Here is a 26,375-nt window from a genome sequence, read left to right on the forward strand (position 1 = left end):
GAGCTTCTTTGCAAAGTGGGGCGTGAGGCTGTCAAAACCTGACAGAGTGTAAAGTGTCTGGCTGAAAACTATAGGGGGAGGAATACCGCCAAAATTAGCTTGGTGTCATTATTTGAACATTGTTCAGTTGTTTGGTCTTTATTTGGAAACTAGTTTGGTTATTATTTGGTCATTATTTAGTTATTTGGTCTTAATTTAAATTTTATTTTGAGCTTGTTCCATTATTGTGTTATTAGTGCAGCATCGTATTACTATTGTTTCATTATTTCAACTTTATTTCTTAATTATTTCATTATTGTGTAATTGCTACAATATTATGTTACAATTGTGTCGTTATTTAGACATTATCTTGACATTCAATTATCACAAGATTCGGTTATTTTCAAGTCCAAATGTCTTGTCATTCGGTTCGCTTGACTTGCGATTACCTCATCATTCGATTACCTGACCTGCATTAGCTAACCCCGCTATACATGTAGTATTCAATCCATAGTCCCAGGCCGTCTCTCATAAAGCATTGCTCAAGATGGCAATGCAACCTTTGTAAAACTTAGCAGGAATTTCTAAATAATGGCCGTTTCACCAACATCCAGGGAAATGACTGAGGTCGTCAGAGCCTGTCGTGACGAAATATCATATGCCGCAAACTTGGTTGGAGAATATTACTTCTCTAAATGCGATGACTGGAGTGAGGAAGAATTATTACACAGTTGATCATGACACGGCTGACACGGTCAATAACCGGCCTTTTCAGCGGACTTGGTAGTGCCATCACGGTTCTTTTTTAGTAACAGTTGTACCATGTATCATTCTGATTCTCACTCCCCGGCCTCTCTTATTTCAGGTACTTATTGACAGACATATTCCTGTTATGGACGTGATTTGTTACGTTCACTCCATTATTGTCAAGATGCCGATATATTTGTACGGCTGATTTGTAGCGCGCCATTCATTTCATGGCGCTACGAAATCGGATGTCTTCGTTGGCAACAACTGCATTGGCAATGAATTTGTGGGGTTAATTGCCAATAGCAACCACGTCAGTGTCACGAGAGTTTTTCGCCAGCCATGTCTCGCATCTGCAGTAACCATAATTATGCTGAATGTCTTCTCTGTCAAATTCTGACGGTAGACAAAACCCAATTCTGTAGTTGACTAACAATTTGCTATTTGGTAGATGGGGAGCTGAATTCCATCGAAATGCATGTCCCGGTTGCAACGGGTTTTCATAAGTTGTGCAATGGACTAAATAAACTAGGTTTTCCGGTAGTAGAGAAGTGTTGCAGTTTTAACTGCGAAATTTCGCTTGCTGTGCAAGGTTCTCGATAGATGACACTGTGGTTATAAACATTTGTTGTTCAGTATCACCACACAATGTATTTACGTTATTTCCAGAAATATCAGTATGTGTGGGCGGGATTCATTCGTTTTATCGGTCTTTATATATAACTTTGACTGTTTATAAGTTAATATATATTTGTGTTTATTCATATCACATTTATTGACAGTATACTTCTTAGAATTATCATTTCAGAACCATACGTTTTTTTTCCGTATTTCATTGTATGCATGTAATCTTATGGGAAACTACTAGTAAGCACACCGAGCATTAATTTAACCAATATTTGTTCGAACATCGGAGTAAAAACCGTATTTCTATTGGGTCAATGAGAACGCCTCCGCCCTAATATTTTTTACTTGACGGGATCTATGGCAACGTTGTACGTTTTTGGTACTCGTATTGGACCAGTTGCGTTTTAGTTCACATCTGTAATTCAGATGGGGCGGCACGGAATTTCGCGTGGGGGACGAGATCTGCTACCAGCTACAATGGAGTCCGGGGGCATGCTCCCCCTTCAAGAATTTGAATTCTAGACCCTCTAAAACGCTATTTTCTGCATGTTGAGGGAACAATATTGCTGCCACAAAAGGTTTCAGCTCGATTTTGTTGGGGCGACCGCTGCCGCTGTGTATGTATGCTATTGAAGAATAGATCGAGGTAAGGTTGTATTTTTCAAGACGTGTCCGTTTCAGTCTCACTACAAAGAAGATCGACCCCCCCCCCCCACACACACACATTTTGTGACAAGGTAGGCTAATCCATACGCGGGCCATAGATTGGAGTAAATTCTTATAAACTGTCACACAACTCCCCACAACTGATTAATTACTCTTTGTGTGGAGTATAAACATGGAAAAAATATTTCTGCGTGTTTTTCCGTGTCCCTAAATCTTTTCAATGAAATAAAAAAACACCGATGCACGCATGTCAATGTTACTATAGTAGTCCGAGATGTTATGACTTAGGGTTAGGAGTACTTTAGGATCAACTACTAGTATCTTATTCCGGGCTCGTAAAGAAAAAATGATATACAGTAAAATACCTTATTTTAGCTGGAATAAATTTTCTCTGAAAATACCTTTTTAGCTGTTTTGTATGGAATTTATTTTCACTGATTTTTGACAAGTTGAATGTAAAATATAGAAAAAAAGGTATATTTGCTGGATTTTATTTTCATTAAATCATTCCTTCTGCGAAAATTAATTCCAATCGAAAATAAAGTATTTTACAGTAAATATATCCGATAAAAAAACTAAACATTTACGCATTACTGTGTTTGACTAGAATGGAACAGTTGGAACTCCTGTTAGTTTTGTAAAGAGAAAACGGTAACCTGTAGCCGCGAGGGAGTCAAAGCAGTTTCACAGCTCTATAGTTTTCTCTGCTCCGATGGGTTTCAACGTCCCCAGGCAAAGTTCGAAGTTGCGTGACCTCGTTATCACATTGTAACACAGTCCTGCGTGATTGTAACACATTTGTAATTCCAGTCCCAACAAGCTGCCTCGTCACCAGAAACGAACTGTTAATTTCACTTTTCACAGCTTAGACCATAGGGAGCCCAGAAACTATAATCAACTGTACGCGGTCCCTATGAGCGGGGTGATCGGCTGGTATTAGAAATAGACAAGGGATGAAGGCTCCAGCCAGCTCATATTTTTAAACTGGAAAAACAGGCGAAAAAAATGGAAAACAAAATCTATAAAAAAAAATACCAGCTTGAAGAATATTAGTTGTTCTTTCAAATTTCGCGAGTTCACGACACGGTAACCAGTCTTGTGATTGGTTCTTGACACATTCTGATCATCGTCTGATGATAAAGTCGGATCATTTCTCGCGAATTTCGCTAGAAGCGCGTCGTGTCAACTACAAGTGTGCGGCATTTGATACTTCGTCACGACAGGCTCTGACGACCTCAGTCAGTTCCCTGTATGTTGATGAAACGGCCATCATTTAGAAATTCCCGCTAACTTTTACAAAGGCTGCATTGCCATCACGAACAATGCTTGGAGGCGGCCCGGGACTATGTATTGAATACTGCATGTATAGCGGGGTTAGCTAATGTAGGTCAGGTAATCGAATGTTGAGGTAATCGCAAGTCAAGCGAACCGAATATCACGACATTTGGACGTGAAAATAACCAAATCTTATGACAATTGAATGTCAAGATAATGTCTAAATAATTGTAACATAAATAATTGAAACAATGACAAAATAATATTGTAACAATGTAATACGATGCTGCAGTAATAACACAATAATGGAATAAGCGCAAAATAATGTACGGACAGAGTACATTTTGTCGTGAAATTGCTCGGCCAAGCTTTGCCGTGGCTGTGTTTAGGGTCATATTATATAATAAGTATTTATTGCTTTCCTAGGCTACCGGCCCATATACAAACATATCAAACCAATGCTTAAAATGTAACGGGTACAAGTAGAATATGATAATATTCTCGGTTATTGATCACATGGAATTAAATAATAATTAATTTGTTTCATAACTTCAAATGCTCTGTACACAAACACACAAATATTTCGTAGAATAACACCATTTGTTGCTTGAACAAGCCTTTGAAATTTATCCATGCTTGGTTGGAATGAAAAATGTTGGGGGATTAACTCTCGTCTTAATGTGTTATAGGCTGGGCAAATCAACAGAAAATGATATTCATCCTCAACAAAATTAGCACGACATACTTTACAGAATCTTTCCGTTGAAGGCAAACCTTTCGCGCCTACCTTCTTCAATTCTAAGTGGTAAAACCCCACAACGAAAACAGGCAAAAATGCGGACGAGTTTCAGATTGCAATTTAAAGATAAATATTTCTCCGGTTGTAAGGTACTCTTGAACTCAATGTAATTACGTAATTTAGGTTTCAAGGACGCATTTGCTTTCCAAAGCTGTCTCTGCGTGTCGGAGACTCGCAGTACAAATTCAGAAAGAAAAACGTCCTTGCTACCTACTTCTTGAGCTAGCCAGACATACCCAAATCCATATGAATACAAAATGTGTTTAATTGCCGTCACCCAGTTATTTCTACCTAGGTCATTGAGATTACGCAACATTGAATAGGCATGCCTGGGAATTCTCGTCGGGGGGGGGGGAGTTCTAAGAGTCTAAGCCAATACTTAATACCGGTACAACGTTTAAGTGTGGAAACAAAGATTGGAAGTCGCCCACACTCTCCAACTATAACTTCTTTGGCAGTACCTTGAGGGAGCCCAAGAAGCCTCCTGCACCATTTTCTATGTACTTTTTCAATTTGGTCGTAGTAATGAAATCCCCATATTTCAGATCCGTAACACAGAATAGTAGATATAATTGAATCAAATAATTTGAAATGGGTGTCAAAATGAACCCCATTAAGTTTAACAGATACCGATGAAAGAATCCTAAGTGTTTTCTCAGCCTGGTCCTCTAAAGTAGAAACTGCTTTAGACCAAATATTCCTGGAAGAAAGCACGAGACCTAAATACTTATAATAGGAGACAACTTCTAACTCGCATCCCTCAAGGTACCACTTCTCGTTTCGTGAAGCGTGACCGCCTTTGCGGAAAACCATAACTTTTGTTTTTTGTAAATTAACTTTCATACACCACTTGATACAAAATTGAGATAAAATATTAATCAAATTCTGCAGGTTTGGAATTGAGTCACTAAAAATGGCTACATCATCTGCATAAAGTAAAGCGAACAGATTATAAATGTCCTGTGTTAGTTGAATCCCCAAATTTCCCGAGTTAACCAACATCAAATTTAATTCTTCAATAAAGAAACTAAATACAATAGGGCTCAACATACATCCTTGTCTGACCCCTGTCGGACATTCAAAGGAACTTGAAAGATTCGATTCAGATTTGACACAAGACTTAACATTACTATACATAGAACGCAAGATACAAAACATGTTACCATGGATACCGATTGTTAATAATTTATATAATAATAGTGAATGATTTATCCTGTCGAATGCTTTAGAAAAATCCACGAAGAGACAATAAAATTTACCACCCCTTTTAGCCAAATACTTCTGCACAATAGCATACAAAACAAAAATATTATCTATAGTACTGTGATTTTTTCGAAAACCCGATTGACAATCGGATAACACGCCATTATGTTCTGCCCATAAACTTAGCCTTTCATTTAAGATTGCTGTAAAAATCTTTCCTAAAACATTTAATAATGATATCCCTCGGTAGTTGTTTACATCATTCCCCCCGTGCTTCAATATGGGAATAACAACACCAGATGCCCACTCTTTCGGAAAGTCACCTGAATTGTAAATAAAGTTGAACAGAGGGGTTAGAACAGGAAGAATAATTGGGGCCGAAAATTTAAAAAACTCATTTGGAAGCCCATCGTCACCTGGCGCTTTACTATGCTTGAGTTTATTTAAACTTTTCAAAATTTCATCCTCCGTAATTTCTTGGTTCAAATGATCAACCCCACCATTATTTTGGACGGACAACCCTGAAATTTCCCCATGTAAAACTGCTTCATCAACTGTATTCATGAAAACAAGATCCCTCGATTTGCCATGATTCACACTATACAGGTTACTGAAATGGACATACCATTCATGCAAGCTGATGTTATTCAATGATTTACTTATGTTCTGAATAAAACTCTTTAGGATTTCCCATAATTCAACTGAACCCGACACAGCTGCATCATTTAAACGGTCTTTGATGAATGCCTGCCACTCTTTCTTTTTGTCTTTACAGACTAATTTGAATTTTTTCTTCGCATTTACGAATTCATTTAAATTCACCTCATTTCCCAGCCGTCTAAATAATTTCAGCTTATTATACATACATCGTTTTCTTTGATGACATTCTTTATCGAACCATGATGGCTGATTGTTAGGTTGTTTATCGATAATTGTGACATTCTTAATTTCCATTTTTCTCCCAGCAAATTTCAACGCTGAATTTAATTTGGACAGTGCAATTTCAACATCAGGCAAGGCGTTGGTTGAATCCAAAATTAATTTTTGAAATTCTTCGGATTTGATTTTCTTTGAAAACTCATCACTGTGTTTTTCATTCCATCTAAAACGAACGTGTTTAGCAGACGACGTAATACATGGATTTGTTTGCATAACCTTAGACTTATCTGGGACACAATTCAACTTGCAAATAATTGGCATATGGTCTGATTCATGACGCAATGGTATGTCAAAATCGGTTACATAACTGAAAAGAGATGATTGCAGAATACAGTAATCGACAACACTTGCCCCGTTTGTCGTAATGCAAGTAAAATTTCCAGCCGAATCATTTCCCAATCTGCCATTGGCTATGTGAACATCAAAATGTTTACACAACTCGATTAAAGATACACCTTGCGCATTTACCACTTTGTCATTTGACGAGCGTGGCATGCGAAAATTGTCTGCATTGTAAACAGTGTTTTTAATAGGAAGATAAGAAATCGAGTCATCCACAATATAGTCAGCAATGATACCTGTTCTGGCATTAAAATCACCCATTAACATAATATACAACTCTGGGTTTCCTGAAATATACTCAGCTAATTTTCCATTTAGTTTATCGATATATTGAGAAGCATTTTCGGAACGAATGTCATGAATTTGTTTTTCCCGTATCTGTTGACCCACTTAATTAGCTGATTATTAGCGAATTGCTGTGTTATGTCTGTCATCGTTTAGGCCTATTTGAAGTTTTGGACGGAACTTGGCTCAGTGATTTGGAACTAATTACTAGATAACCGTCGCTATTCTGACTACGATTTCTGACAGTTGGTATCCGTAGTTATTAATGTAGTGAACGATTAATCAAAAGATATGACGTATTCAGCACTTAGTGTGATTGGCTTTATGATTGAAGGTTACGCCTTAGAGTCTTTTTACTGCTTTGTAATTGGTTAGAGTTTTGAAAATGAATAAAGAGAGTTTGAGTTGGTCTTGGGAAGCACAGCACGATAGACGCAGTCGAGTGCAGTCCTGGAGAGACTTGGGGCGAGACTTGACGCAGTCTAAAAGAGTCTTGGGTCAGCCTTGCGATAGATAGTCTTGGGGATTTTTCCCCAGGGCGCTGTGTCTTATAGAGTGCTCGATTGACCGACTAAGACGAGAGCTGAAACGTATTTCGTTGTGTGTGTCTTATTTGACTGTAAAGTTAAAGTGACTTTCCCGATCCCAAACCTCAAGGGGACGAGATATAGAGACGAGACGAGATTCCCCCCTGACAAGTGTGGAGAACCTGAGAGTAAAAGAATTTCCCCCTGATACGAATATAACAGCAACCAAACAGAAGATTCTTGTCCACAGATAATACCGACTTATCAAAACGAATAAAGGCACGGATCTAGAAGTCGTACCTACACACGAATTGATGACGTCACAAAATACATGATTTTCAATCGACGGCGTTTCCTCGGTTTATACGAATTGGTATATACAAATTACAATAAAGATACTTAAGACATTACATATAAGGTAAAACAAATCACGTGACAATATAATGATAATAACGGTAATAAATCCTAGCTTAACAGTTTAACAGCTCATATAGTCAGTCGGGTCACGCCGAGGGTCACACACTCTATTCCAAAATGGCCGTGTCGTTGAAACTGGGTCATGGCGTGACGGGTGAGGAAGACATCATTAAACACTCTCAAAATCACAATAAAACGGGAAAGTGGTTGCATATTTATTTATTTTATTTAACACTTTATTTAAAGAGGGTAGGCCAATATACAATAAAGTAATTTTCATTGGGCCCTCTGTAGGGACAAAAAACACAATATACATATTATAGGCTTGAGCCATTTACAACAAATTTTTCACTCAGATAAATTTTGTAGGTTTTCTTAAAAATGCCTAAAGAGGCTGAATTTCTTATATGGAATGGCAAGTTATTCCATAGGGTTACCCCTCTATACTGAAACGTCCTCTGCCCCATGGATGTTTTCCATTTAGTAATGCGTAAATTATTTTTAAGAGAGGAACGTGTACTATACTTGTGGGTTTGGGAGATAGGACTGAACATTTCACTTATATATAAAGGCGCCAAGCCATTGGTTGCCATATACATTACGATACCTAGAAAATATGAAATTCTGTAATCGATAGGCAAGATACTATGTTTTTTGAACAGTTCAAACGACGATTGGCTAAAGTTGTCAGAGGAAATCACACGAACTGCCCTTTTCTGAAGCTTATACACCCGACATAAATTTGATTGACTTGTATTTCCCCATACTATACAGCAATAGTCCAATAACGACTGAATAAATGAAAAATACAATGTTCTTCTGACGGAAATAGGTAAGAAGCTGCGAACTCTCATAAGAACACCAATTCTTTGGCTAAGCTTTTTACAAAGCATATCAACATGATAATCCCATGATAGAGTTTTATCTAAAACCACCCCGAGCGACTTTTCGAAACTGACTGTTTTAATTATTTCACCATTGAAGTTAATCAGAAACTCTTCGCCATTATTATTTAGCCTTTGACGGGATCCAACAAGCATAGATTTTGATTTAGATGTGTTGATTGACATGTAATTGCAATTAACCCAACGCAAAATTGACCAAACATCATCATTAATGCACTTTGTGACTACATTGATACTTGGTCCAGACGATAACAGAGTTTGATCGTCCGCATACTAGTACATATCAATGGAACTGTTTTCAAGAAATAATGGTAGGTCATTAATAAATAAATATTACGGCGTAGCCAACATGGGAAATAATAAAACGCCCAATACAAACGACATGGGTTCGAATCACACTAGATACACACTCACTAGAACCGAAGCAATCAGAAACCAGCAATCGTTTTGGCTTTTCCGTTCAACTCATCGGAACACTGGAGTAGTTAGAAAAATGAATACCACTTAACGACTAACGTCGTGGCGTGGTACACAAGCGGAAATCAAGTCACCTCGACCCCTATCCTGTTCGACCCTAGACACCTCGACCCCAAGTTAGACACCTCGACCCCTTACCCCCTCGAGGTCACGACTCGGTTAGCCTTGCTCAACTGGTTCGTAACCAGTATTGTGATTGGTTGTTAACAAATGCTGAACAGGCCACGCCTCCAACTGTGTCGTGCGTTCGGACTAACCGTTAGGAATTCCTAAATGGAGTCAATTTGTGTAGTTTTCTTGATTTATTCTGCAGATATCGGTAAATTATAGGTAAGGCTTTGGCGAAATTCGAAGGAGCAACTAATATTCTTCAACCTGGTATTTTTTTAGATTTTATTTTTTATTTTTTTCGTCTGTTTTTTCGAGTTTAAAAAATGTGAGCTGGCTGGAGCCTTCATCCCTTGTCTATTTCTTACACTGGATACCAGCCGATACCCCCCCCCCGCTCATAGTAAAGTTGATCATAGTTCCTGGGCTCCCTGTGACAAAACTGAAAGAATAAATAATAAAATAACTTATGTCTTAAACTGGACGACGCGCAATTTTGTCACACGCAACGTAATATTACCGTAATTGGTATAGTACAGGTGTGGTGGTTCAAATACCAAAATGGCAACAGTAACAGAAAGACTTCCCTGGCGGCGATGATAAAATACGAACACGGAGCCAACAGATGAGGTTTCAACTGGTACTGGTATTATTATACTCTGCAAACATCAAGTACAATAACGCGGTAAAACTCCACTACTCCAATAACTAGATACTTAAACTCCAATACAATTCAACGAGATCTCCGATCTGATCTCAGTGCTGAACAACTATATAGATTAGATAGATTGGATAGATAGATTAGATTATATACCCACACTGTCTATAAATAGACCATTACATCAGCATACATAATGAGTCTGGAACTTACTACCAATTTCGAGAATGTTCCATTACCTTCTATTGCCTTCTACAGTGTTCTATTACCTATTCAGCCAGTTTCTAAACAAAATCTAGAATATTCCACCCAGACACAGTACGGTTCTAGAACATTCTCAGTGACACGGAAGTGGTACATAGTTCGTATGCGACAAATTTGTTCAACAGTTTCCTGATTGTGACAAGAGATAAACAAGACCCAAGTCAAGGTAAGTTTTGTTAAAGTGTCGATGGCCGCGTTCCCTATATTACGAAAACAACTCAGGCAACAGACGAATATCTTATGTGGTGTTGTGGAATTTATACTGTGTCTGCGGAATTTTTGATTGAGGGTTCGAAGCCAGCAGTTAACATTTTGTTAGAAAGTTTCACAATTAAATCAAATATCTAATGATACCAGTATATTTATTTCATTATTTTAACAACTTTCAATAGTAGAAGTTGGTCAAACACAAGTTCTTACACCTAAATAAGTATCAAATATTTGTCGACACAATTATTCTCTCAATTTAACAACCTTGTAGAGGTGGAAATTAATGAAACAACAGGTATTTACTCATAAATATAATGGTCAATATTTGTCCAATTTAAGAACTTGTAATTGTTGGAATTAATCAAATGAGAGTTGTCTACACCAAAATAAGTTTCAAATACTTGTCCACACATTTATTCTCCCACTTAAACAATTTGTAATTTGTGGAAGTAAATTAAATGCGACTTTTCTAAACCAAAATCAGTCTAAAATATTTGTCCACACATTTAGTCTCTCAATTTAACAACTTGTAATTGTGGGAATTAATCAAACGCGAGTTGTTTACACCAAAATAAGTCTCAAATATTAGTCCATACATTTATTCTCTCAATTTAACAACTTGTAATGGTGTAAAATAATTAAATGAGAACTGTCTACACCAAAATAAGTCTAAAATATTTGTCCACACATTTAGTCTCTCAATTTAACAACTTGTAATTGTGGGAATTAATCAAACGCGAGTTGTTTACACCAAAATAAGTCTCAAATATTACTCCATACATTTATTCTCTCAATTTAACAACTTGTAATGGTGTAAAATAATTAAACGAGAACTGTCTACACCAAAATAAGTCTAAAATATTGTCCACACATTTAGTCTCTCAATTTAACAACTTGTAATTGTGGGAATTAATCAAACGCGAGTTGTTTACACCAAAATAAGTCTCAAATATTAGTCCATACATTTATTCTCTCAAATTAACAACTTGTAATGGCGTAAAAAAATTAAATGAGAGCTGTCTACACCAAAATAAGTCTAAAATATTTGTCCGCACATTTATTCTCTCAATATAACAACTTGTAATGGTGTAAAATAATTAAACGAGAGCTGTCTACACCAAAATAAGTCTAAAATATTTGTCCGCACATTTATTCTCCCAATTTAACAACTTGTAATGGTGTAAAATAATTAAACGAGAGCTGTCTACACCAAAATAAGTCTAAAATATTTGTCCGCACATTTATTCTCTCAATTTAACAACTTGTAATGGTGTAAAATACCGGTAATTAAAGGAGAGCTGTCTACACCAAAATAAGTCTAAAATATTTGTCCGCACATTTATTCTCTCAATTTAACAACTTGTAATTGTGGGAATTAATTAAACGAGAGTTGTCTACACCAAAATTAATCTCAAATATTTGTCCACACATTTATTGTCACAATTCAACCACTTGTTAATAGTGGAAATTACTTAAACGCGACTTGTTTAATCAGTTGACATCAATGCAACTTACCCGCAGACAGTGCACAACAGAGTATCATTATTGAGCAATTATAAACAGGAACGTGTCTTGGCATTAGGGTTAGGGTCGGGTCAGGCATGGGCAACGGAATTATTAACAGTAGCGTGTCTTGGCATTAGGGTTAGGGTCGGGTCAGGTATGGGCAACGCAAATGGCAAACACCCAATTGGCAAGATGTACACTAACAGGTTATGGCATGCATATAGTTTACACAAGTAAAAACACAAAATTGGCAATTTTTTGGACAATTGTAACTCAATAATAGAAATATGTTGTATTTCTGTATATATACACACTATATAATCTTATCAAATGCAAACACATCCAAACAATCAATTGTGGTCTTGTGGTTCAATTGTCTACACAGTGATCAGGAGGACCTGGGTTCAATTCCCGTACCTGCCCATCTTTTTCTTGCAAACACTATTTGGCAATAAAGCTAAATATGACAACAAATTATTCAATTTTCATGACTACCCACATAGCTCAGTTGATATGTACTATGTCAGCAATGTGAGCAATCGCTGGTTCGAATCCAGTATGTTTAAATGTTATTGAGGAAACACATCGCAAGTTTTGTAAAAAAAAAAAAAAATTTGCTTACAACCACAGCAAATCCTGTAATTTATGGATAATTAGGCAGACTATCACTAATCCATTTGCGTTACATACGTATTATTAAATTTTGGTTGAAAAATTTTAAAATGCAAACACAGCGTTATGTTTACCAATGTTACCTTTTCCAGTATAAAGAAGCGGAAAACAACCGTAAATGTTGGGCTTTCCAAGTCAAAGAACTACTATTTTCGCACGATTTTGGTTTTGTTTGGTTAAACCAAGGCGTGGAAGATAACTTCTTTTTTGTCTCTATTCACCCAAAGAGTTCATGATATGTATAAACAAACTTGGTTTACAGATATCAATAATTATCCTAAACTCGATAAATACAGAGATTTTAAGATCGAATTTGGATGTGATAAATATTTGCATTTAATAAAAGACAACAAGTTACGTTCTGCGCTATGTAGGCTTAGAACATCATCCCACAACCTTCGGGTTGAATCTGATCGTAAACTAAACATACCGAGGAATACGAGAATCTGTAAGTTATGTAATTTAGGGTTGGTTGAGGATGAATACCATTTTTGCCTTGTATGTCCACGTTATGTAAATCTTAGAAAAAATATTTACCTATATTTTATCTGTCAAATCAGACTTACGAAAGATTTCTTCGTTTAATGCAGTTTGACAACCTTTCTGTGCTTAAAATTGCGAAATTTGTATTCTACGCTTCTAAACACAGAGACAATCTACTTAACCAGTTGTGACTAGTTGATCCAACAATTATTTAAAGGAATCCCTCTGTATGTATTTTTCTATTTTTTGATTTATTGTACCATAGACCTGAGGCCATCGTACTGAATAAAATTCATATCATATCATATCATAACCTTTCCTGCCTGATGTATGCTGATGACCTGGTACTGATTTCACAATCTAAATTAGGCCTACAGAATGCCATGAACAAGTCTGGAAACATACTGCAAAAAGTGGAATTTAAAAATCGGAAAATTAACACAACAAAATCAAAAAATATGATATTCAACAAATCTGGCAGAGTTCTCAATAAATTCAAGTTCACAATCTCTGGCCAGCAATTAGAAAATGTAGCCTCCTATACCAACCTAGGAATCAAATTTAATCTAACTGGGAAGCTCCACAAAGCCCAAGAGGACCTTAAAAATAGAGCTCTAAAAGCCCATTTCAAAATGAAACAATTTTTGTATTCCGACACTGCAGTTCCATTAAAAGTACATATAAAAATGTTTGATGCTGTGGTAAGACCAATACTGCTCTATTGCAGTGAACTGATTACAACAACCTATAGAAAAATGCATGTAAAATTCTGTAAATCTCTTTTAAGAGTAAACTCCAAAGCTACCAATCTTGATTGTCTACTAGAACTAGGAAGATATCCATTAGCTATTACTAGTATAAAACAAAAAATTAAATACTGGTGTAAAATAAAAACAAAACAAAGAACAACACACTTCTTTCAGAAGCCTATAGACTCGGCATTCATTTAGACAATTTAAACATTTATAATTGGACATCTGGTATAAAGAATCTGTTGACTCATTTAAACATGAGTCACATCTGGGAAGAAAACGATTACAAGGATGAAAAGCTGCCTAAATCAGTCTCTGAAAAGCTTGCAGCCAACTTTCAAACATACTGTTAAGATTCAATGTATGATGATAATACAGTAACAAAACATCAGAATAAACTCCGCACATACAGACATCTAAAAACAAAATTCACTTTTGAAAAATATTTAGAAACAGTGCAAAATCCCTTCCACAGGTCATCCATGACCAAACTAAGAATTAGTGTTCATGTGTTAGGAATAGAAACTGGAAGACATAAAAACATTGCCATTTCAAAAAGAAAATTTCAGTTTTGTCAATTAAACGAAATAGAAAATGAAGAGCACTTCCTTCTTAAATGCGGTCTCTATAAAAAAAAAAGAAAGAAATGAGCTTCTCAAAAATTCGATGCTACCTACAAAACTTCAATACTAAACAGTGGTAGTACAAAATTGGTTACTCAAATTGCTAAGTACATACATGATTGTTTTAAAATCCGAGAGAACAACTTGAAAAAAGTACTACCAGCTGCCTCAAAATAAATAAAAACATTTATTTAATTTATTATATTTTATTATTAACTTTGTTTTATACTCTTTTAATCTCATTTATTTTTTCTTTCATTGCTATACCTTTAATGTATTTTATAATCAAAGTCCCATAGAGGATGCGATAACGATGATTATTATTATTACAATGACAATTCGTTTATTTCCTTGAATATTTTCTTAAATACACACTCACATAAAAAAAATACTATTGTATTAATATGCAATGAAATGCTGTATCATACAGTGTCTCTGTTCACAGTCTGTGAAAATTACGAGATTCAACCAGCAGTTTCACTATCCATGAAACTAAATATGATTTCCCGGTCGATCGCGTTTTTGAAAACATTGCGATTTCCCAGTGTTTCAAAAGTGTACGACAAACGAGGAGGTGAATAACAATGAAAAATATGTACACTCTCTATTTTTCCACTGTCACACATTTCCACATCATCGTACGCCACGGCCTTGGCCTCTTTTACGAAGCGGAAATAAACTCTGGCGGCGAGAATGACATTTCCAATGAATAAATGATATACAATTCCATGTAAATGTTAATTTATTTTCAGACAATAATATACTCGCTCATTTTCTCAAAGTCGTTGACAATGCGATAACAATGCCACTCGCATTGTGTATATTTTACCCCTAGGTCTAGTGCCATTTTACCCCTAGATCTAGCAGGCCCGTAGCCAGCACTTTTGAATAGGGGGTTCGAAAACAACAATTATATATTTGATGTGAAATGTGTGAACTTTATAATATTCAAAAAATGTTTTTGAGCTCTGTTACAGACATTTTTATATTATCGGTTTTAAATTAAATTTTATTAGTAAGATATTTCACATAATATCTTTGAACTATTTTACCATTTTAGAGAAGGAGTCCTGAGCCATTCCTCACCTACAGACAAACACATCCACACCATTGATCCACTACGGCAAAATGTTGTATTATGTAATTTTATTTCTGTACAGGGCCTCAGCCTATCGTACAAAATGTAGTGGGTAGAAAAGTGCGTAGCACGTTTTAAACACAATACAACATCCATGTAAACATATGGTACTAAGTTAAGCTGAATTCATATTCATCTCGTCGCTTGAAAACTTTTAAAAGTTATAGAGGTATTTGATATATGGTGTGGCAGTTTGTGTAGCGACGAAGTAAGCCTAGATTGTCAGTATTTGCATAATTGCATAGGGTTATTGACAAAAGATCAGCCCTTAGATCATTATAAAATGGACATATAAAAACAAAGTGAATTTCATTTTCTACCATGCTAAATTCGAACGTATCACTGCAAAAACTAAAAAAATATTGATCTAACTGTATTTTTGTGTGTCTGCCTAATTCAACATTATGTTTATGGCCAAAACAGCGAAAACTCGTCAGTATATATTTTGGTCTATAATTGCTTGCCAATAAATCTCCCAGGTTATAATACTACTTTGATTTTTCCAAAAATACACAGCCTGGATGATTGTGAAATTGAGGCATGCCACTATTTTTTTTATTTTTTGAGTACATATCCCTAAGAAATTTGCAGTATCTTTCAAATCAGACAATGCCGAAACCATATTTGAACAGGAGATTTTTATGTGGGTTTCCCAAGCAAGTCTGTCGGTCTTGTCTAATCGTTTAAGCATGATATAACATGTTTTGGGGTTTCAGTAATTTTAACCAATATGAGATACAACGCTTGAAATAATGGCAGTCTTCCACATTCGTTTGTTTGTACAACTATTAATGCTAAGTACTGGGTAGATATCTGCAAAATGTTATCTGTACCCTCTCGATTTCCGAATTTACGTACCCCCATATCGCTACCATAAGAAATAGTTGGCACAATGATTGCATCAAACAAATTAAATGCACTAACCAATAGCATACTACCAAGTTTCTTACAGTATGTAAATATATTTGGTTCACTGTAAATCTGTTTTTAGAGGGCGGTAAAATAATATGCATACAGTGGCAGTTTAGCAGCGGTCTCAATAGACTTCAATGACTACAACTTCTTTTATGAACCCACTAAAAATATAGTAATTTTTCTGAGACATCAAAAAAAACGTGTAAAAATATATGTTTGCAATTTATGATTGATCGCATAGTTTCAGTGCTGAAGCAACACTGTGCGGTAAATTGTTGGATGTATGATGAAATTGTTTGCACGTATCTGTTAATCGACTTAATTAGCTGATTACTAACGAATGGCTGTGTTATGTCTGTCATTGTTTCGGCCCATTTGAGGTTCTGGACGGAACTCGACTCAGTGATTTGGAACTAATTACGAGATAACCGTCGCTATTTGGACTACTATTTCTGACATTTAGTATTCGCAGATATTAATGTAGTGAACGATTAATCAAAAGATATGACGTGTTCAGTACTTAGTGTGAATGGCTGTATGATTGAAGGTTACGCCCTAGAGTCTTTTTACTGTTTTGTAATTGGTTAAAGTTTTGAAAGTGAATAAAGTTGTTTGAGTTGGTCTTGGCGAGTACACGAGGAGAGACGCAGTCCTGGAGAGTCTTGGGGCGAGTCTTGAGACGCAGTCTAGAGAGAGTCTTGGGTCAGTCTTGCGATAGTCTTGGGGACTTTTCCCCAGGGCGCTGTGTCTTATAGAGTGCTCGACTGACCGACTAAGACGAAAGCTGAAACGTATTTCGTTGTGCATGTCTTATATGACTGTAAAGTTTAAGTGACGTTCCCGATCCCGTACCTCAAGGGGACGCGATAGAGAGACGAGACGATATTCCCCCCTGGCACGTGTGGAGAACCCCGATGCCGAAGAATTACCTCCTGATAGCTGCAAGAAGATCTTCGAACTATACAACTCGTGATGATAAATCTTCGGCATTTTTTTAATGATATGTTCAACCCGTAGCTGTACACTATTGCCAATAACACAGGCTACACATACTAATACAATAAGTTAACTACATTTGGCTGATACACTTGGAACAAAACAGTATATATGCCATCATTAACTTGAAGAATACAAAACTAATGAACCAAACTAGGAAAGTACAGAGTGGTCACGGTGTTGTCGTGTCAATCCCGTTCGATCCCCACACTTTACTAACTGAGCGAACATTAGCACAAGACAAACTGCCCTATTCAGGACCACCCCATCATTCAGAGAGTGACTATCATTACATTATTGTTTCAATGTTGTTTTAATATTTAACATCAGGTGCTTGAACGCGATCTTCATTACCCCATCGCGGAAAAAACGAATAAAAGCTTGCCTATTTATAACAACCTGTTTGGGTTGGCTGCTGTTGAGCCAAGACGGCATAACTTCACGATTGACATTTAAAGCTCGTTGCCACCTAAATGCTCATTACTATACATTACTCAGTACATTACTCTGATAGTTACCTCACGGAGTCAAGTGATTTAAACAATGATAATTATTTTAATTAATACTGTTTGTTTTATTATGTTCTAATCTACGATCATAAATCTATTCACTTCCAAAATTTAGGGGTTCGATCGAACCCCCCGAACCCCCCCCCCCAAACTACGGGCCTGTCTAGTGCCATTTCACCTCTAGATCTAGTGCCATTTTACCATTTTTACTAGTACTACTTTGGATTAGTGCTACTCGAACTAACCACTCGCATTTTGCAACCAACCCATTTTAACCCACGTACATAACTCTTTCAAAACAGTCAATAGTGTGGCCTAAAACGTCAGCACACGGAAGTAACACTGATGCAGTCCCGGAGATCGCGGAGCCGCGCTTTAAAGGGAATACCATATCCCGAGTTAGCCCTGAATACAGTGCTGTGTGTACGGGACGCGTTCGGTTGATCTCAGACGGCACTATCTATCAACCGAACGCGTCCCCGTACACCCCGCCGTACACACAGCACTGTACGCAGGCTAATCCCGAGTCAGCTGCATTCATTGCTTCATTCATTCTATTTATCTGATATGCGAAATAAATCTATTTTTCTAAATTCTAAATCGTCTGTGGGCGTTTACTTGTGTGGTACATCCACCCACGGTTATTCTTCTAGCACGGTTACTAAATGCTTCTCTTAACCATGATTTACTATACCACCTAGGAATTTCTTTCGCGGTCACGCTAGAAAGGCCAAATAGACAATTAATTATATTTATTTTTGTAGAACAAAAAAGAAGTCCCGACTTTGCCAGTCTACATACCACCCTATGTGTCCAGCTAACTTGATCTTATTCATGTAGTTAGGGGGTCTGTTTAAAAGGTCACTTTACTCACGTGATATTTTACATTGGGTCGGGGTCACCGGTATATTAGTTTGCTCGTTTTAAACTTCTGTATTTTCTGCTTCGAAATGTCATCGTGTGAAAAGAGGGTACTATCCATCCAGAGCCACGTTGTCAGTGGTTACGTCGGAAACAAATCGGCCACTTTCCCAATGCAGGTAAGCATCGCAACGTTGTTTAGTTAGACGCCATGATCATGAGCTCACTAGAGTATGAAATGATCACTGTCCGGTCCAGGGTCACGGCGTGTTCACTGATCAGGCGTTCGCTTATTTTACGATTGATCCCTAATAAGACTGTCACGTCAGTCGTGTGTATGTACCCGAACACAGTTGTTTTTGAGCGACTCTTGTTAGGTGGGATTTCTAGATAAACAACTAATTGTACGCTGTGCGAGTATAGGTTTTGAAATGCAATGCTTGCCACAGAATAATGGCACCTCCATTCCGGCATTTAGTCAAAAATACTTGTATTACCTCTGTCTAGTTACGCTGTGTGTTAACTAGTGACTTCCTATTATGTTCAAATGTGTTCCTCTGTATCCAGGCTTTCAAACAATATATGGTAAATTAAGTGAAAAAAGAGTCAGAGAATTCAATTACTAGTACATTGTATATCATAGCACTCGGAAAGAGTTATAAGGCCTCCCACTCGAACCAAGTAGCCCCCCCCCCCCACCTCAAATGTAATTGTACACGATAATCCCCTTCAAGATAACTATAGTGTCCAGAATAGGGTATATGGAGCAATATAACTACATTGTGTATGTTGAAATTCTGTTGCTAAACATGTTTCTATGAAATTTTTTCTTGTGATACTAAAGTAATTTATATTATCTCATCATAGAAGCAGTGTTTGATTTGGAAGGTATTCAAGGAGGGGTTTTGGGTAAAAGTTTCTTAGGTCCCTCTCATCCATAACTGTAATACTACTGATCACTGGTAGCCTAGTGGTTGTCACATCAGACTCATGTCCGGTAGACCCTAGTTCAAATCCTACCTTAGGCTGAACATCAAAATGTGCCACAGACTCAATGGGAAGGCCAATTCCACTGGCTGAGATTCATTCACAAATGAATGCTACTTTAGGGGAACCTTGGTTAAGGTCAGCAGGTGCTTGTGTTCGACTGAGCCTGGTTGACGCCAGGATATCGCATTAAAATTGCCATTTGATAGAGAGATGGCCACACAGCCCTGTCATGTTCATGTAGTCCCAAACATGAATATGACTTCTGTGGCAAAATTGCACTATGTGGCAGCACTAGCACTTGCAATTTTCACAACAACAAAAAAGTCAGGAGAAACAACAGCCACAAAAGTCTGGATCTGTCGCCTAGCACAAAAACAATTTAAAAAAAACAAAAAAAAACTGTAATACTAACCATATCCCTCCAGTACCCCTCTACTACCGGTAGATTAATTGCACATATCCCTTATCACTTATAGGGTCTATTATTGTGTGGGTATCGTGTTCGTTTTTTGTGTCCTTTTATGCTGGTGTAATTTGCAGTCACATACGAAAAAAAATTGTATTAATTAACATGTGACATCAATGTAAAGAGGTTTAAAAATGGTGTAAGGGAGATATCAGCACCAGCATAACTATTTCCTACTGTATTCATGATGGTATAAAAATAGACGAGAGAGAGGCTTAAAGTGCCTGTGAAATTCCTGCTATTTTCTGGCCAAAAAACATTTTATTGGTACATTAATATTATTATTTTTTATGTTACTAAGTACAAAATAAATTAAAAAAATGGGTTTCCAACTCAATCTACACCAATTTTATTTTTATGTATTTTAACATGAGGCTCTTAGCTTCTCCTTTGCATACATAAATATCCCTGGTGACGTATGAAGGGTTTTGCTGGTTAGCATGGATTGCCGATAATGTATCTTAGGCAAATTTCTTATTCAATTTTCTTGTCTTTGACTAAATTGCCATTCATGTACATGTTCCTAGAGGAAGAGTGTGCCATAAGGACCACATATTATCAAGTTTATCGTATAGGTTTAAGTAAGATACGAAATATTTCTTTTCTGTCGTAGCTGGTCACCCCGATCAACAGCGTAATACACAATCACAGTCACTTATTATGTATGGTGGTCGATGTCGGTTGAAGTGCTGACATCTATTTTTTCTAGTTACATGTATCTGTCCGTTTACTGGGTATGTTCATATACTGATGTATTCCATCGATCGTCTACGTAAAAAAAAAGAGAAAATGTTTTAACATTCTAAACATTGAACTATAGCATTCAATGAAATAGAGAAATAATAACAAAATGATATAATATAAAGTCGATGATTTGTAAATCAGTTACTAAATGATAGCCGCAAGGGAATTGACATCCTGTTGAAATGGGTGAATGTGTTGGGTCACGATGAGGACAAATGTCCTATTTGACTCATGTTTCTGTTTTTGCGTCACGTCATTGCTACATGTACCTCTTACATAACACAAACTACCGGTATATGGTCTCTACAAAACATTAATCAGATTACCAAAACATTTGAAACACTTACCTGACATTTCTCTCTCTTCTTTAAATCCATGTTGTTCTTTTATGAATGAAGAAAGTTGTTTCGGCATAGGAATTTGCGGTATGACGGTATGAGGAGAATGTCCATTCCAACTTTTTAGTCCTTGTTCAGACGCAGTCCGAAAACGGGGACTTATGATTTGACCCGGTCAGACCTGTATCTTAGACATGCCTGGACCAATCACAATTAATCTTCACACATACATCATACATAATATTATACATATGCACATCAATTTGTTTCACAATCTGATTCAAGATGGCCGAATGGCGGCCATTTTTGTGCTGAAAAATCATCAAAATCATGCATTTCTCGGCTGTTTACAGATGGATTCTGTTCAAACTTGGTATATACATTAGACATTATGGGTCCTTGATGCAAATCATTTATTTTTCAGATAAGATTCAAAATGGCTGACTGGTGGCCATTTTGTTTTATCAAATGTGGTTCTAGTGCTATATCTCTGACTTGCCTCAATTGATTATGTTCAAATTTTAAATATTCATTATACATTATGTCATAGATATACAGATACAACTGTATATTGGTTTGATGACCCTATTCAAAATGGCCGAATAGTGGCCATTTTTGTGCTAAAAAAATCATCAAATATCAAGCATTTATGGATGGATTTCGTTCAAACTTAGTACATACATTAGACATTACATACATTATGGGTTCCTGATGCACATCATTTTATTTTTCAGATCAGATTCAAAATGGCTGACTGGCGTCCATGCATTGTATCTCTTACATGCTTTGACTGATTATGTTCAAATTTTATATATTCATTATACATCATGTTATAGATGTATACATGTATTCAAAATGGCTGATTTTGTTTTAATTAATGCTGTTCCGATCAGATACATTTAATTAATGCTGTTCCGATCAGATACATTTGATGCATTTGACGATCAGATACAAATGTCAATCATTTTAATGTTAAACAATCATCATAATCATATTCCTAACATGGTAATATTCCAGCAATATTACTATAAACAAAACTATATATCTTTAATTGGATAACTCATGGGGACTGTGCCATGCATGGCTTGTTCTCATTGATTTTACAGCTTTCGTCCACTGATATCACACCTCCCTTTGGATTATTTAGAATTGCATAAATTCTCATTGTAAGTTAATCTACAAGAAGCTGAGGGGTTCATATAAAATCTACAAGAAGCTGAGGGGTTCAAATAAAATTTTCATTATATGGGGCAGTTGGTGTTTTTTTGAAATCAAAGATAGAACTTCCTTGATGTTTACGTAATATGGTTTTATTTTAAATTTTGTTCAAAAAACCCAAATAAAAATATAGGGTCATCAAACTAATCTTCATAAAAAACAAGCATTTATTGAAATGATGATTGTTGGGCCATTTATCATTGGGGGGGCTTATGGTAGAAGGTTCTTCTTGTATCTCAAAATTCAGGTAAAAATGTAAAAAATCTCGTACTTTATAAGTCGAGTAATGGTACTTATGGTTGTTAAAAAATATTAGGAAATTCTGATGATACTATCCTATGGAAAATATTATTTTTGTCATTTTTAGGCGGTTTTTCTCTCAGAAAATATTTCGCACAGTAAAACATTAAAAATAACTCCATTCCATTGTAGCAATTAGGCCACATGCATGAATTCAGTAAAAATATCATTTTTTTCTGAACATTTAACATCTAAAATAATAAAAATAGAGACATTTACAATTTGCCTTTTTTGTATGAAAAAAAAAGAATGAACAGAGGCTTTGATATTTTTTATACATTCAGACGGATTTAGAAATTTAGTGTGGACATTTATATGAGGGTAGTACAGTACATGTATTAAGAAAAAGCTTACTCATAAATGCAAATAACCTGAGTTTATTTATTTTGCAAAAGATTGTACTCCTGCACAATATAAGGATATTGACTAAAAAAAGGCCAAATTTCCAAGTAGCCATTTTGTCAGTATTATAATGTTTTTACCATATGTACATGTATATCTTAAATTGTAGGCTAGTGACATAGGCTAAAAAAATTATATATTGTGAATGATAAGGTTATTTTTGTTGTCATGAATTATTTCTAAAATCTGGGTTTTAAAAAGTACCAACAATTAATTTTTTTTCAACATTGTGTTCTATGGTGCTGTTTTAAAAATTATGCTATTTTATGGTGCCATGGGACAGTAGCTCAATGACTGCACATACATGTACTAAACCAACGAACATTATAATGTGATTTATAACCAACTTTCGCAAAAATTATGAGTAGGCTTCTACCTTAAGAAAAAAACTATTTCAGAATAATATACTGTAAAATGACTAATTTTCACGGGGTTTAAATTTCGCTGATTTACCGTTTAAGGCAAATTCAATGGGTTTTAAATTCACGGTTTTATCATTTAGATAATGTGTTCTATGCTAAATTTTACATATTCGCTGGGTTTTAATTTAGCGCATTTTTCAGTCAGCGAAATAAGCCAAATTAAAACCCAGTGAATAATTACTCCTTTTACAGTATATAGCCTGACATGGTTGCATGAGTTGCGCCCTCTGCGGTGCTCCAAACCCAACACACACCTAACAGAACGATGTAGTTTTTCACTTCCCCTCAACGATTTTTGGTTGGTACCAATCAATTTGCAGGAACGTCAGATAGTGACAGCCATTAAAGAGTAACCATTCAGCAGAGTTTATTTGTTTGTTGACATGATGTGTGATAAGGTTTTGACAAATTTCTGCCCAATGTTTATCATATTCTTGAAAACAGTCTATGATTTTTGCCGACAATGCAAACATGGCTTTGATTGATGGTGTTACCATGACCACCAAAATTAATATTTATTGAAACTCATTGCAAGGATCGTTGCGAATTTGCAGTGTTGATCTTGCCGACGAAACATACAATATTCTGTCAGGTGCCAGTAGGGTCTGATGCCCTTCGATCGGCGAGGGCGCCACTCAAGTCTACATGTCAGGCTAACATTATATTGTATACTTTCTAAATCGTTGTTCAAAATTTACTGTGCGTGATGCATTTGGTGCGTAATTTTCAGACTTCTTCACATATGACAATGCAGATTTCCTCGTCACCGTTGATTACTATAGTGACTATCACAAACTAGACAAACTATGCAACACCAAATCTACAACTGTGATCAAGGCAACCAAGTGCAGAACAAAATGAAAGAAAAAAAAATTAAACAGGCTGAATACTTCAACAAACATGCTCATGACCTGGCCACCCTGGAAGATGGAGATATTATTAGATGAAGCCATTCATCCTTTGTCATACTATAAGAAATGACCCAAAGTAGTTGTAACATGTTGTCTTGACGAAAGATCTTTGTTGAATCATCCGATGCTATATACAGACACAAAACAGAGTTGATCTCAAAAAAAACATGGAATCAACACATGGCCCTCATTATTCAACTCATGGTCATTATTGATGCTCATTTGTTTTAGCATTTAATATTTGTATTAGCATAGAGCCAGAATGAGGCTATGACCAGCGGTCGTTCTCTGTACATGTTTTTAGCTCCGCTGTCGACTTTGTCGAGCGGAGCTTATCATATGAGTGATTGTCCGTCGTCCGTCGTCGTCGTCCGTGTCAATGTTTTACTTTTTCGACTTCTTCTTGAAAACTACAAGCCTGAATGCTTTGATACTTGGTGTATATGTACCTTGGGTAGACCTCTCTTAGGTTTGTTCATTTCATGTTGATATCTTCAATTCTCTAATTTTGGTGAATATTTTTGTCATTTTTGGTAAAAAGTGATATTTTCGACTTCTTGTTAAAAACCGCAAGTGCAAATGCTTTGATAATACATATATAGGTACTACATGTGGACCTCTCTCAGATTTGTTCATTTTGTAATGATATCTTTAATTCTCTAATTTTGGTGAATATTTTTGTCATTTTTGGTAAAAAGTGATATTTTCGACTTCTTGTTAAAAACCGCAAGTCCAATTGCTTTGATACTACATATATAGGTACTACATGTGGACCTCTCTCAGATTTGTTCATTTCGTGATATTTTCGACTTCTTGTTAAAAAACGCAAGTCCGATTGCTTTGATATTACATATATAGGTACTACATGTGGACCTCTCTCAGATTTGTTTATTTTGTGATGATATCTTCAATTCTCTAATTTTGGTGAATATTTTTGTAATTTTTGGTAAAAAGTGATATTTTCGACTTCTTGTTAAAAACCAATAGTTCAATTGCTTTGATATTACATATATAGATACTACATGTAGACCTTTCTCAGATTTGTTCATTTTGTGATGATATCTTCAGTTCTCTAATTTTGGTGAATATTTTTGTCATTTTTGGTAAAAAGTGATATTTTCGACTTCTTGTTGAAAACTGTAAGTCCGATTGCTTTGATATTACATATATAGGTACTACATGTGGACCTCTCTCAGATTTGATCGTTTTGTGATGATATCTTCAATTCTCTAATTAATTTATTTTTGGTGAATATTTTTGTAATTTTTTGGTAAAAAGTGATATTTTCGACTTCTTGTTAAAAACTGTAAGTCTGATTGCTTTGATACTATTCATATTGTTCATTTTCTAATCATGTCTTCAGTTCTTTAATTGAAATGTGCATTGCTAATAGCGGAGCTATCTCAGCCGATAGGCTGCTTGTTGTAAATCTAAGATGTCCGCCTCCAATATGATTAAATCATTACTGTTGAAACAATGATAAATCGCACTTCGATTATATGAAAACAGCATTTTAAACACCGATGACACCCTAAGAAGCAGAAAATTCAATACATGCAAACATGGTACATGTATACCTAGCACCGGAAACAATAGAATTTGCCATCTCAGCATTCATTTGAACATACTATACAGATTCAGTATTCAAATATCGAGTGATACATTTATGAGTGATTGTCGTCCGCGTCAACTTTTTACACT

At 36.0% G+C, this 26,375-nt stretch overlaps 1 protein-coding gene across 1 annotated transcript in view; it reads left to right on the plus strand.

Annotated features, from left to right (window-relative positions):
• The first annotated feature begins 18,902 nt into the window (after positions 1-18,902).
• Positions 18,903-26,375, plus strand: part of LOC100377606 (pyridoxal kinase-like) — a 28,993-nt gene continuing 21,520 nt past the window's right edge. The window contains exon 1 of the mRNA XM_006812076.3: positions 18,903-19,062. Within this exon, the coding sequence (XP_006812139.1) occupies positions 18,973-19,062 (90 nt within the window). The 5' untranslated portion in view covers positions 18,903-18,972. The remainder of the gene's footprint in view (positions 19,063-26,375) is intronic.

The sequence above is a fragment of the Saccoglossus kowalevskii genome, chromosome 11, assembly GCF_978046115.1.
Source record: "Saccoglossus kowalevskii chromosome 11, keSacKowa6.1, whole genome shotgun sequence".
In the NCBI taxonomy this organism is placed as follows: domain Eukaryota; kingdom Metazoa; phylum Hemichordata; class Enteropneusta; family Harrimaniidae; genus Saccoglossus; species Saccoglossus kowalevskii.